A 15,341-nucleotide genomic window follows, 5' to 3' on the forward strand; every position below is an offset into this window, starting at 1 on the left:
AATAAAGTGCAACAAATTGAAATCATACTGATGGCCCAATTGATTTTTATCTTTGGGGGCATTTGAAGGTCATGGTGTATCAGGAAAAGATACGAAACATAACTCAACTTGGGGAACGTATCACCAGCACCATTACAAGCATAACTCCAGTTGTGCTAATACGTCTTCATCAGCAATGGCGGACGTGTGTTGAAATGTGTTTTCAAAACAATGGCAGTCACATAGAGCAGATTATATAAATAAAAATGGTTTTTCATAAAAAAATAATTGTTTATTTTCATATGTATGGAAACTTATGGCCCACCCTGTATATAAACAGAGCCGGCCCTAGACAATTTCAGGCCCGAAGCAAACTGATACCGAAGGGGCCCGACTCCTGCAGCTAGGGGCTCCGGGGCAGAGCTCCGACCGGCAAGCGATTTCCTGCATTCTGAGCTGCAGAAATGAGTTTTCCCGGCATCTACAACCATCACTTTTTGACGATTTCCGTTTGACACGGACAACCGTAACCGTAACACCCTGACAGGAGCCAAATTTGCAGGCTGTCAGTGCAGACTGTCGTACAAGGCCCTGAGTGAAGGGTATGAGTGATGGAGGTCGGAGCGGGCCTGCATAAATATCTTTAGTGACGATACATTAACAGATAAAGCTACATTTTAGCCAGCTTTTGCTGTTTCCACCAGGCAGCGCGTGGAGGTAAATAGCTAGGCCAAGCATTTTTTTTTTTTGCATTTTTTATATATTTTTTTTTTATTTTATGAAGATGAGATCCACATTATATTGTTTTTACATTTTTATTCGGTCTTAAAGCTTGTTTTCATACTTTCGAGATATTCAGATTTCTGTATAAAAACTTACCGCTGCGGAGGTGGCAACAGGCGCGCGGGCCTGAGAAGCGTAATGAAGAGTGGAGATGTCCACGTGGAGTAATTAGGTGATGGAATAGGTTGCCCGTGAATTATATATATAAAAATAAATTAGTAATAGAGGTTGGAGTGAAGGAGTCTGTTGCTCTGTTGGGCCCTCCGCAGCAGCGTCGCACAACACAGGAAAAAAAATAAACCTTGGGCGCAGTGGGCTCCCTCCAGCTGTGGGCCCGAAGCGGTCGCTTCGTTCACTTCGCCCTAAGGCCGGCTCCGATATAAAGATGCTGCTTGTCACTGCATGGCGGGTTCCATCAGGCTTGATGTAATCCAGGACACCCATCTTTGATTCACTGTTACTGCAGACTCATGGCTACTTTTTATTTACAGAGTATTTTCTCTACCAGGTGTCCACATACTTTTGGCCATATAGTGTACTTCTGTGAATTTCATTTATTAAGGGACCATTAATGGCTTTAGCTGTCAACACTGGTTGCACATCCACTGCTCTTGACCCCGAATTGGATCGATACGCTCAGAACACGGACAAAACCAGAAGTGTAGACAAAGACGACTCTATGGATCAACGGTTTGTAATTGCAGGAATCGGAATGAGTGGGGGTTTTAGGTCACTTCAAAACAAGAGTGTGTTTTAGACAGGACAGAAATTAGTTGCAGTGATTGACAGACAACAATTTTGTGGAAAAGCCCTTTCTGGCCAAGCCAAGACTTCTGCAAAGCTACGGTGCATATCAGGAGGGCTTATTACACCTGCCATCTTGTGATGTGCATCTAGATTCTTGTCATCAGGCTGCAATACCAGTAAGCACATGTGAGGTGGGATCTCTGCATACTGAAGGTAGGCGATCACTGAATGCACACATTTGTTTGCACACTATAAGAACGTCAGCTGCTTACACATCCACAAGGCACGAAGGGAGCCCGAACTTCATTCAACATGGCTACAAAGGGAATTTTCACCACTAGGAGCATTAGCTCTGGTACCAGATGTACAGTAGGATGGATTCTTCATAGTACATTTGAGGGAAGTCGTTTAGGCTCGTTAGTTGCACACAACCCTCTCACCTAAACCGGTCCACAAAAGGTCAAAACAGTGGCCATTTAAACAGCTAGCTTGTCCTCCCAGCGGCAAGTATGGGAGAAAATTGCACATAATTTCCATCCATTATCCAACCCGCTGAATCCGAACACAGGGTCACGGGGTCTGCTGGAGCCAATCCCAGCCAACACAGGGCACAAGGCAGGAACAAAACCCCGGGCAGGGCGCTAGCCCACCGCAGTCTACTAATGTAATAATGCTTTATATTGTTGAAAACATTCAATGTTTTTAACTCATTTTTCTGGGGGTTCAACATAGCATTAAGGAGGTTAAATATCAAATAATCAAACTGAACAAGACCAGCAGTGGCCAACTCTGGACACAAGCACATGATGTGAAAAACGTCAATGGAAAAAAGAACAAAAACTTCTCATGAAATTCGTGTCGCATAATTCACATATCCATTATCCATCCATCCATCCATTTTCCAACCCGCTGAATCTGAACATAGGGTCACAGGGGGTCTGCTGGAGCCAATCCCAGCCAACACAGGGCACAAGGCAGGAACCAATCCTGGGCAGGGTGCCAATCCACCGCAGACATATCCATTATCCATTCCTATACTCAAAGTGCAAAATATCTACTTTTTTTGCTAAAATATTATTAATGATTTTTTTCCGGAAAATGAAGACAGGACTCCTGGCCAATGTGAAGAATCAGGGAGAGAGGAGGGTCTTCAATTCAACCGTGTGACCCCAGGTTAAAGGGTTTCGGATTGTGCACTAGTTTTAATGGAGGAATCGGTTTCATCAGTTTCATCAGTATCCATCCATTTTCCAACCCGCTGAATCCGAACACAGGGTCACGGGGGCCTGCTGGAGCCAATCCCAGCCAACACAGGGCACAAGGCAGGAACCAATCCCAGGCAGGGTGCCAACCCACCGCAGGACACACACAAACACACCAAGCACACACTAGGGCCAATTTAGAATCGCCAATCCACCTAACCTGCAGGTCTTTGGAGTGTGGAAGGAAACCGGAGCGCCCGGAGGAAACCCATGCAGACACGGGGAGAACATGCAAACTCCACGCAGGGAGGACCTGGGAAACGAGCCCAGGTCCCCAGGTCTCCCAACTGCGAGGCAGCAGCGCTACCCACTGAGCCACCGTGCCACCCTGTACATAATTTAAGAATTTTAAATAAAGCATGCAGATTACAAATCTTCAAAAAAGCCAAGGCACAAATGGTGCTGCTATACCCAATACCACCATTAAGTTCTAAAGTCAATATTATTCAAGCTTTGACCATCTCGGGTCATAATGTTCACAATCTGCCAATAGGAATCGGATTTACCAGTGATGTTCTGCAATGAGAGCCCCCGTCAGCTGGATGTCAAAGTCTGAGCCGGCCATTAGTCTTCCAACCTTAGTTTCACCTTCTTTAATTATGTAGAGTAACATTTCGGAGAGCTGGGGATCCTCATTCAGATTCACCAGGTTAGGCAGACGATTGTCCACTTTCAAAGAAATTCCAGCTTTCTGCAGAAGAAGAAAAACAAAAAAAAAAAAAATTCAAGAACACTAGTCTATGAAAATATTTTAACCATAAGCAGGATGTGTAAACTATGGTGCGACATTTCATCTTGACGTAAAGCACTCCATACTACACCAGATCACTATAGTGGACCATACCCATACTGTTAATAGATATGAAGTGGTTAGAGGGTCACTCCAGCTTTGTGGGTCCCTGACATTCTGCGGCACTCATGTTATGGTGGAGTGGTGGCTCTGAGACTAAGGATCTGTGCTGGTCCAATTCAGAGTAGGGAGCCTACTCTGTTGGGCCCTTGAGCAAGGCTTTTAACCTGAAAATTGCTCCAGGGGTGCTGTATGATGGCAGATCCTGCGCACTCAACTCCAAAAGGTCATGGGAAGAGAATTTCCCCTCGGGGAGTAATAAAGCGTATCAAAATCAACTAATGATCAATATACAACGGTTAGTTATGGATGGTTCTTTTGTTAGATTGGTCTACTCCGGGTAGTGTTGGATTGGTGTGTATTACTGATAAATATTTTCACTAATCGATTATATTGAACGACTTCCGTCCTTTTTAACTGTTAGCTATTGTCTTTTGTACTCTTAAGTAGGCATTTTAATTAAAGCCTTTTAATCAGTGACCAAGTCCCGCTGCTACTTTAACACGAGGTTAAGTATTGATAAGACAACAAGCACAATCTAGTGCAGCAGTATCCGGACTCCAAGGGTTTCATTTATACTGTAAATAGCAAGGGCATGAGAAATGAAACTAATCACGTACTTCTGTAACTGAAGTGCAACCAACATCTGTAAGTCAAATCGTACTTTTCATGTACTGAGTGACTCCACGCATATATCCATAAAGGTATTCTTCCCACCCTGGGCTGGGGCTTGGTGATCAGACTTTGACAGGTGATAAAGTTTTTGACTGAGATCCAGAAGCTGACATTGATACCAATGGTGGTACAAAAATGGAAACAACAGTCAGACAACTCCAAAATCCCCAGTCTAACTCCAGCCTCCAAGGTGTGCCTGCACAATTGCTCATCACCCTGGTGCTCTGCACCATCGCTCTACATCTCTTAATAGCCATGAAATCCTGATTGCATTGAAGCAATAAGGCAAGGGTCTCCCATGTAATACCAATGGAGTCAAGGCAATTTTTGCCCTTGAAGTCCTGATCGCGTTGGAGATTGGTTTTGTGTAGTCTTCGAAACGGATACTTTACCACAACTGCAATCACCAGCATCAAAGGAACCGTGAAGGTGTGGGGGGTAATGGGGTGATCGAGAGGGAAGCTGCCATTTACTTCTAGTCCTGAACAAAATCCCAAAATGCTGGTACTGCACCATTTTAAAATTGGGGGTTTTCAAAACCTTTCCAATACCAGTATACCACACAGCCCTGGTTCTGGACAAATAATTCTGCTAATCGTGCTGAATTCCAGGTTATGAGTGATGTACTGAAAAGTCTACATTTCATCTTAATTTAGAACAGTGGTTCTCAATCTGTGGGGCGGGGGGCACGAAGTAACAAAAAGGGGGCATGAAGATGTGAAAAAAAGAAAATCAAAAATATGAAAAATACATCTATTGAAACCAAAACAAATTAACTTAAACTACATTCTGATACTAGAAAAATAAATACAGAGTTGGATAAATGTCGATAAAAGTTAAGTAGGTATAATAAAATATGCATCTATGATATATCATTAACTAAAAAAAGAACAAATTGGTATTAATGGGCTCCTTTCAAAAAGACGTTAGGGGGTTGCGATTAAAACTTATGAAAACTTGGGTCGCAAATACTTAAAGGTTGAGAAACGCTGATGTAGAACATGGTTAATGTAAACCATAAATTTCCTTCAGAAGCAAGAATTGGAGTAAGAAGGGGAAAACCAGGTCAGAATCAAAAAGATAAATGATCAGTCGCTCAAAACGATAATCAGAAGTCGAAAGCAAAAAAGATCAAAAACCAAAAATGAAACCTGACAGTAGAGCCTACATGTTAAAGAAGCTAACAAGACGACATTTTAGTGACCAAAGTGAGAAGATGCAATGCGATTGCTGTCATATTTATAACGTCACATCCTGTGAAGCAATTGAGGCAACAATCAAAGTTACTAAATACATCCACCTGCATCACGTAAAACAAAGAAATGAACAGGAATACAATAAAACTGACAAATTACACTGAAATGAACAAAACAAAAATCTCAAAGAGATTCTGAGAGATAAAAAGCAGCATAAATCATGTTCATTGTTACAGTTATAGAACAATCACAACTGGTGTTCGTTCAAACAGGACAAGCACATTTTAGGCCTACATCATAACATATTAGTCAATTATTGCTACATGTTATTTATATGTAAATTTGGTTCTCCTTTCTTTCTGTATGAAATGGTCTGTGACCCAGTCATACCACCTGGGTGTTAGGAGACTTGACCAGTTTGCTCTCAATGGCCAGCAGAGGAAGGTTGCTTCAACAGTTTTGGCCCATTGTGTTTGGGCTGTACGACGGGATTTGTTTCAAGCAGGAGAAGCTCCACTCTACACCTGCTGATGAGGCTCCAATTGGTTCTACTAAAGACAATAGGTGAGGCAATGAACTATCGAACTCCATGTGTAACTTCCTTGGCGTTACTTTGTTCTCGAAAAACATGTAAAAAGTGTTGAATGTTTTTGGCTTGAAAAATTACATATTAAATCTCATCTTTCTGCTATAAAACGTACCAAATGCTAAAAGTACAAAGTCAGAAGAGTAGAACAGTGATCCAAATAACAACAACAACAATGAATGATAGTAATAATGCTAATACCATATGTAATTGTCAAAATGTGTCATTTGTGTGGTACGTCTTGAAACACAAATACACAATCTAACATCACTGTCAGGACAATCATAGCACGATTCCTTGTGGATTTTCTTGTGGACACACTGCACATGTGTGATCGACACGAGCGTCACTTTCAGATTCATCAGAATCACTTTTTCGATTTCACTGTGCGTATCAATTTCACTGCCTGAAGACAGATTCACTTCGCCATCACTATCAAGATACCAAGAATGTCAGGTTATATAGCGCCTTGATGTATGGAGTACAAGTCCCAGGAGGTTCTGCTCAACCTTCATAATGCACTGGTGAGGCCTCATCTGGAGTCCTGTGTGCAGTTTTAATCTCCAAGCTACAAAAAGGACAAAGCAGCACTAGAGAAGGTCCAGAGAAGAGCAACTGAGCCAATTCCAGGGCTACAGGGGATGAGTTATGAGGAAAGATTAAAAGAGTTGAGCCTTTAAGCAAAAGAAGATTAAGAGACCACCTGACTGAAGTGTTTAAAATCAGTACAGTGGATCGAGACTTATTTTAAAATGAGTTCATCAAGAACACGGGGACACAGTTGGAAACTTAAGGGGAAATTTTGTACGAAACATTAGGAAGTTTTTCTTTACACAAAGACACGAGGAATAAGCGACCAAGTAGTGTGGTAGACAGTACGACTTAAGAGTCAAGTTTTGAAAGTCCCTAGTCTTGAGTGTTCTAATGTTCCAAAAGAGCGGGAAACACCTGCGCTGCTGAAAAACATTACTTACAAGATGCCATTATGAGGCTAGTAGAAGGTGTGTCGGCACCATTGCCCAGGTAACACTCGGGCCTGTCACTTATGCTAGTCACACCTATGTATCATTTTTCTGAGCAATGCTCGGTGCCAACACTGTTGTCACATTTACATCCCGAGTAATCCTTGGGTCCAACGCTTACATGAGGTGCACGTCTATACAGCTGCCCGAGTGACGCTCAAGACCAACACTAAGGATGTTACTGAACACCAAGAAATCACACAGCTTACCCCTGGCTGGCTAGTTTACACCCCAGCAACCTGGTTTGAAATAAACTTACTTTACTAATGTTTTTAGATCTGAGTGCCGCATTTGACACCATTGATCATAATATTCTTAAGAATCGCCTTAGTCAATGGGTGGGCCTCTCTGGCAGTGTCTTAAATTGGTTTGAATCCTACCTGGCAGGGAGAAAATTCTTTGTTAGTTGTGGTAATTATAACTCAAAGACACATGATATCCTATATGGTGTTCCACAAGGCTCTATCCTGGGTCCACTGCTCTTCTCAATCTACATGCTTCCATTAGGTCAGATTATCTCGGGACATAACGTGAGATACCACAGCTATGCTGATGACACACAGCTGTATTTATCAATAGCGCCTGATGACCCCGAATCTCTTGGTTCGCTAACACAATGTCTAACCTGTATCTCAGAATGGATGAATAGTAACTTTCTCAAATTAAATAAAGAGAAAACCGAAATCTTAGTGATTGGCAATAATGGATACAATGAGGCTATTAGAAATAAACTGGAAGCATTAGGATTAAAAGTCAAAACGGAGGTAAAAAGCTTAGGGGTAACCGTTGATTGTAATCTGAATTTTAAATCGCATATTAATCAGATCACTAGGACAGCATTTTTTCACCTAAGAAACATAGCAAAAGTTAGACCTCTTAGATCATCGAAAGATGCAGAGAAATTAGTTCACGCGTTTGTTTTCAGTCGGCTAGATTACTGTAACGCACTCCTCTCAGGACTACCCAAAAAAGACATCAATCGTTTGCAATTAGTGCAGAATGCAGCTGCTAGAATCCTAACCAGGAATAGAAAATCCGAACACATTTCTCCAGTTTTGATGTCACTACACTGGTTACCTGTGTCACTCAGAATTGACTTTAAAATTCTGCTTATGGTTTATAAAGCCTTAAATAATCTTGCTCCATCTTATATATTGGAATGTCTGACGTCTTATATTCCAAATCGTAACCTCAGATCCTCAACTGAGTGTCTCCTTAGAATTCCAAGAGCAAAACTTAAAAGAAGTGGTGAGGCGGCCTTCTGCTGTTATGCACCTAAAATCTGGAATAGCCTGCCAGTAGGAATTCGCCAGGCTAATACAGTGGAGCACTTTAAAAAACTGCTGAAAACACATTACTTTAACATGGCCTTCTCATAACTTCACTGTAATTTAATCCTGATACTCTGTATATCTAATTCATTATAATAACTATTCATTCAAAATCTGTACTAACCCCTACTCTCCCTTCTGTTTCCTTTTCCGGTGTCCTGTTGGTGGTGGCGTGCACCATGATGTCCCAACAATGATGGATGGATTAAAATCCAGAAGTCTGTATGACCATCAGCATCAAGTGACTCCGTGAAAAACCCGAACTACAAAGAGGACTATTTCATTTATGTTAGGTAGAATGCCCAGAGGGGACTGGGCGGTCTCGTGGCCTGGAACCCCTACAGATTTTATTTTTTTCTCCAGCCTTCTGGAGTTTTTTTTTGTTTTTTCTGTCCACCCTGGCCATCGGACCTTACTCCTTTCTATGTTAACTAATGTTGTCTTATTTTAATTTCTTATTTTGTCTTTTATTTTTCTTCTCTTCATTATGTAAAGCACTTTGAGCTACTTTTTGTATGAAAATGTGCTATATAAATAAATGTTGTTGTTTATTTACAGTAGGATATGTACAAACAAGTAAGCCCGCGATTCGCTAGCGCATTGGAAATCCAAGAATGGCAATTAGTTTCTGTTACGGCCGATATTTGGATGGATGACATATCATGGAAGGTGGGTGTGTCTGGGGAAATGTCATTTAATTCAATAAGCATATCTGTACTAAAGCGGTTTCGTTTTTGTGGAGACGTGATTCTGTTGCCTTTGCTGACACCAACTCTCGTTTTGTATTTCCGTTAGTTGAGCTCTTTCATTGTGGAACCGTGATGTCTTTGCTTCTGGTGTGTGTGAAGCGCGTTGTGGGAGACTTTAGTTTACAGGTTGTGGTGTTAGTGTGCCAGCCACCGAGTCTGGGAAGCCGCTGGGTTAGAGTCTGTGACCGTCATGTTATCTATATTACTGGCACAGTGGATTAGAGCAAGTGTAGTACGCTGCGTTTGACTCTGGACTCTGGGGCGCTCAGAGGTTGTGTTGTTTGGGCGCCACCTACTGACTCTGGGAAGCCGCCGCGAGTTGGGAAGCCGCCGCGTTTGACTCTGGACTCTGGGGTGGGCGCAAAGGCTGCAGTGCGCATGCGCCTCAGTGCGTCCGCCGTGCATAAATTAACTGTGGTTTAGTAATATAGATAAAAATAGTGGGCTATATCGCTAGCAAATAACAGACCACGACCAGCAGCTTCACTTACCAGAAATATACATGGGACTGAACCTGAAATACTCCAATACCAAAATTCTGTCAATCAAAATGAGGTCCAGCCCCTTTGACAGCTCCTCCAATAGTCATGCAGCATCTTGGCCAGCCCACTGCATCATTTACTCCGATTGATGCTAAGCTTCCCCAGAAATAACATTTTGAAGCATTTGTCCAACAAACATCTAGCATTTCTGCACTGAAAACAAAGCACATAGTCCAGTGAAGCTGCACACTTCAACGGGTTTTAATGGATTGTGCGGTCATGGGAATGTATGAGGGGAAAAATAAAAAAATAAAACGTTTGATGACCAGCAAGAAGTTATTGCCGATTCTGAATGAACTAATAATGAAGTTGAACCGTTCTAGCATGCTCTTTGTAATAGCGATGCAAATACAATAATACATATTTGGCAGATTTTTTTGTGACATTTTAGAGGAGACAGAGCTTCCCTTGCAGTCTTAGGGTTAGTTTAAACTTCACATTCAGGACGCGTAGGAGTACGCATCACGGCTGCCACGCGTTCCTAGAGTTTGACGCGTTCTCTGAGCAGGTCCTCAGAAATTAGAGCGATGCGTGCGCAGGTTGCAGTACCAGCAAAAAGTCAGGGGGCGCAGTGTGATAAAGTCAGAAGATGACGTCAGAGTCCTCCGTTGACTATCTACATGTGACAGAAAGCCGCTATGCGGATCCTACAGGATCGATGATGCCTGCTTCGATGTTTGATGAATGGTTCGATGTGGTGAAGCAAAATGCAGACATACAAATGCATTCGTGGTGCTTTTATATTCAGGCGTCGCATATTCCCCATCATGACGACACGATACATTTTAGAAGTCTCACTTCAAAGTCTTAAAAGCCAAAATCTTCTGTGCCGTCTAGCATCAGAATGTATGGTGATGTATTTGAGCCACAGAGGAAAAAAAAATTAAGGACACGGTGAAAAGGTCTATTTTGAGATTAAAGTGGAAATTTCCACTTTAACCTCATAGTTTATCATTAATGTAGATCATCATAAACGTCATCTTAAAACTGACCCAGTTAATTACTACAAGGTTCTGGAGCTTCCTCCTGAACTGACAGCAGCGGCAGGCAGTGATCGCCACACAGAACACATCACACATTTATGATATCCCAGCTCTCTGCTCATTTAGAATCCTTCGATTTATACTTGATATCACTTTCCTGATGAACTACATTAAAGTATTATGTTACATTTTTAGGCGGCACGGTGGCGCAGTGGGTAGCGCTGCGGCCTCGCAGTTGGGAGACCTAGGGACCTGGGATCGCTTCCTGGGTCCTCCCTGTGTGGAGTTTGCATGTTCTCCCCATGTCTGCGTGGGTTTCCTCCGGGAGCTCCGGTTTCCTCCCACAGTCCAAAGACATGCAGGTTAGTTGGATTGGCGATTCTAAATTGGCCCTAGTGTGTGCGTTTGTGTGTGTCCTGCGGTGGGTTGGCACCCTGCCCGGGACTGGTTCCTGCCTTGTGCCCTGTGTTGGCTGGGATTGGCTCCAGCAGACCCCCGTGACCCTGTGTTCGGATTCAGCGGGTTGAAAACTGGATGGATGGATGGATGTTACATTTTACAAATAAATCGTCAGCTTCATTTAAATAATGAATACCGTTAATAATTACATATGTGGGTGCGGCAGGGTGGCAGAGCGGTAGCACTGCTGTCTCGCAGGGAGTCGCGTCCCTGGTGTTCCCTGCCTGCAGTTTACATGTTTTCCTGGTGGGTTTCCACAGTGGGCTCCAGTTTTCTTCCAAAGACATGAAGGTTTGGGGATTTGGTGAAGCTACAATGACGCCAGTGTGTACGTGTGTGCTTCTATTCTCCTTGTGATGAGCTGATGCCCCATCCAGGAATTCTGTTTCTTTCTCACGCCCGATGCTTGCTGGAATGGGTGTATCCCCAGATTGATGAAATCAATCTGTAATCATTAAACATCCTTTTCAGAGATACTGTGGCAAGGTGTCCTCGGAATTTAATGGGTGTTTTGGGCAATTCGCAACAGAGCCAAGCTGAACCTGTGATGATATCTCGCACTGCCATCTGGTGGAATCTTCCAGATTTACGTACAAGCATAAACAGTATACTGCTTGGGTAGCAGTAGCATCCACAGTCACATGCGTCACGTGAAGTATAAGCCTGGCCTTCGAACATTCAACTCTGCTACAGAAATAACACTAATCAGTTCGACTGTATGTAGCATCATTAATCTAGGCCAGTGTTTCACAAACGCGGACCTGTGGCCCCCCTGTGGCTGCAGGTTTTTGTTCCAACCAGATTCCTAATCAGTGACAACACCAGATAGCACTGATCTCATTTAATTAGCTGGTTTTTTTTTCTTTTATTCAACATTCAGAAAAGCACAGCAGCACGATTTTTACATTTATAAGACATTAGCTGATTACCCAGTGGCTTCGCTCACGGAGTGCAAGGGAAAAAATAAATGTAGTCTACAAGTTATTAAACAGTAAAACATTAACATTTAAGAAGTAAAGATACATTGAGCACTACTGGAGTGGTTTGGGGTAAACTACATTTTAAAGGCGCTATAACACAACAGGTAAGTAGTACTAACAGCAGCTAAAATGTATTTGGATCATCTCTCGGTAGTAGATCTCTTGTGAAAGGCGCTACACGACTGCTGTGGTATAGAAATTACATTTTCTATGTGATCGTCCAAATTTCTGCCTGACAACCTTGCACTATGTGCCTGTGATTTAAGAGAAAAATAATTCTGATAAATGTGAACGCTGCTCTTCGATGCTTAACGGGCAGAAGGTCCAAACAATTCCCAAGTCCAACACTTTACATGAAGAGGTCTGTATATCTTCTTAGATGTAAACTCTCCATCTTCTTAAAATAATTGATCACAAAAGCAACCTTGAATATTGCGGGATTTTAGTGACCCAAACTCACTTTAAAGGGACAGTAAGTAGTCGTGCAGGGCAATTTACAAACAGAGTCCTGCTTCGATGGCGCCAATTACACTCATTCACAAAGATTTTCACTCTCCCGAGAGCCGACGGGGCACTTGAAGTGTCACAAACAGTGCGAGAAGAGAGGACGCTGCCTGAAACTGTGAAGCTCTCGACCTGGCGGAGCAGCCCGACATTCCGCACCTCCCAGTGTCCACTTTGTTCTCACGACCCCTCACCGCTGAAAGCGGTCTCATCTTCACATTGTTTACAGCTCGGCGCAGTTAAAGTAGAAAGACGCAAAGCTGTTTTCCTCATCTCTTCTACTGTCAAGTACTGGCAACTAAAAACAGTTACAATGTGGCAGTTTCCGCGACAGTCACGTGGACGAATAAATAAAACTCAGAACGCACGGACGGCTCAGCGCTGTAATCCAGAGAGAGGGCTGGGAGCGGGTGACGGGGGGCGCACTTCTACGGGATAGATTGGCGTGTTTGTGTTTACTTCTTTTCAATATCAGTAAAAGAACTCTCACACAAATAATAATTCGTAAAGTCGATATAAAAATGGCGTCCACAAACGAAGTGATTAGTTCCTGTATTATAAGTTCTATGGTCATACGTAATTTCCATTTCAAACGCACAAAGAATTTTTATGAGATAGAGATATAGATAGATATCTATCTATCTATATCTCTATATATATATATCTCTATATATCTCTCTCTATATATTTTATATATATATATATATATATATATATATATGTGAGAGAGAGAGAGAGAGATTTAGAAATATTTTTGCTTTTGCTATAGATTTAAATGCTTAACTCTTTTTTTGATTTCATTATAATTTTGCCCTTTCTCTGTACCTTATTAATGACAATTAAAAACAAGCAGATCAGACACTCAAGCAAACAACACTGAATAATCAAAGGCTGCCAGTACTTTAGAGTCAGACCCACTAATTAATAAACAATGGATTAAACAAACAATTGGAACACCTAGAAAAGAAGAATGAAAATCAAGATGAAAATACTGTTAAAAAGAAAAAAAAAAACATTATTCCTATATAACTGCTTGGTACATTTTAATATTTTTATTATTATTATTATTTTTTTAAGCAAACTTAGTTTTCTAATTTCTATATTGTTCCCTAAACACAGAACTTGGGAAATATCAGTTCACTTAATTAGCCCAGGAGTTCAATTAAAAACAGAAGCTGGTTGGAACAAAAACCTGCAGCCACAGGGGTTCCCCAGGACCGAGTTTGGGAAACACTGATGTAGACAACAAGAAAATCAAAAATCTCTTCAGAATGATGGATGAAGATAAAATCCAAATATCAGACCTATCCTGAGCTGCACAGTAGTGGAAACTGTAAAGAAATTGCACCCTGATGTAGTAGACTGATATGAGGCATGAATGTTGACCATTTTCAGGATAGCATGTTTTAGGATTTTAGAAAAGACAGAACTGCAGGGTCTGAACCATGAAGGCAGCCGATATTGTAGTCTACAGAAAAAAAAAACAAAAATATATAGAAATTAGGATTGTGGGAATGGGAAGTGTTCAAACCTGTAGCTCTTTCGCTTCCTCCATCTTCCTCAGTTCAGCCAATGCAAGTTTCTCTTTCCATTCTCTAAAAGATAAATACAAAACATGAATATAAAAGTCATATCAGATCTTTTGAAGCAATTCCCATGCTCTGATATCTGGTAGGGCCAACCAATGGACGGCTATCTTCATTTACAAAATTTCTTGGAGTGTGGAGGAATGTACAAACTCCAACTAGATAATAAAACACTAAGGTCTCTGTGTGTGTTCAGTTTTTCTGAGCAATCATATTGGTTGGTATGGCTTTGGTGCCACTATTGAAAAATTGCAAGAGACACAAGGAAAACTAAAATGCATTGGAGGCATGCTGAGAGTCACCTTTAAGGACTGGAAGTAGAAACGCAGACAGGAGGCGAGTAACACACCTTGAAATGACAAAGTCAGAGAAGCAGGCTTTATGAGAACACAAATGACAGATGCAGCGCCGGTCAAGAGAAGTTCAGACACACAAGGAGGAGTAAAGGCATCAGACAAACAGTGAGAGTCACTTTCAACGATAGGAAGTATAAAAGCAGACAGGAGGCGAGCAACACACCTCGAAATGAGAATCGAAGAAGTAGCTGTATGGGAATGCAATCGAGAGAGGAAGCCCTGGTCGAGGGAGGTTCAGACTTATGAGGAGGAGTAAAGGCATCAGACAAACATTGAGAGAGTTGCCTTCAAAGACGGGGAAGCATAAAAATTGACAGGAGATGAGCAAAAGGACTCAAAATGACAAAATCAGAGAAGCAGGTTTTATGGGAACAGAGGAGTACCTGTGAAGAGGGGTTCAGATACACAAGGATACCAAGGAAAGGAGCAGAATGAACACGCAGAAACCTTCAAAGATGGGAAGTAGACAAGAGGCAAGCAAAACACCCCGAAATGACAATCTGAGAAGTAGGCTTCATGGGAAAGCAAAAATCGACAAAGGGAGCGCTGGTCAAGAGAGGTTCAAACACATGGAGGAGGAGTAAAGGCGCAAAATGAACACAGAGTCACCATCAAAGACAGGAGATGAGCAAGGGTCTGAGAAGCAGGCTTTAAGGGAATACAGGAGTACCGGTGAAGAGACATTCAGACACACAATACCAAGGAAAGGAGCAGAATGAATACTAAGTCTCCTTCAAAGATGGGAAGTATA

At 42.0% G+C, this 15,341-nt stretch overlaps 1 protein-coding gene across 2 annotated transcripts in view; it reads right to left on the reverse strand.

Moving 5' to 3' along the window:
• LOC114657368 (kinesin-like protein KIF14) overlaps window positions 1-15,341 on the reverse strand; it is a 206,581-nt gene that overhangs the window by 110,279 nt on the left and 80,961 nt on the right. For both annotated transcript variants that reach the window (XM_028809150.2, XM_028809148.2), the window contains 2 exons: window positions 14,180-14,243; window positions 3,278-3,462 (listed from right to left, as the gene is read on the reverse strand). In XM_028809150.2, the coding sequence (XP_028664983.2) occupies window positions 3,278-3,462; window positions 14,180-14,243 (249 nt within the window). The remainder of the gene's footprint in view (window positions 1-3,277; window positions 3,463-14,179; window positions 14,244-15,341) is intronic.

Source organism: Erpetoichthys calabaricus, chromosome 9, assembly GCF_900747795.2.
Source record: "Erpetoichthys calabaricus chromosome 9, fErpCal1.3, whole genome shotgun sequence".
Taxonomy (NCBI): domain Eukaryota; kingdom Metazoa; phylum Chordata; class Cladistia; order Polypteriformes; family Polypteridae; genus Erpetoichthys; species Erpetoichthys calabaricus.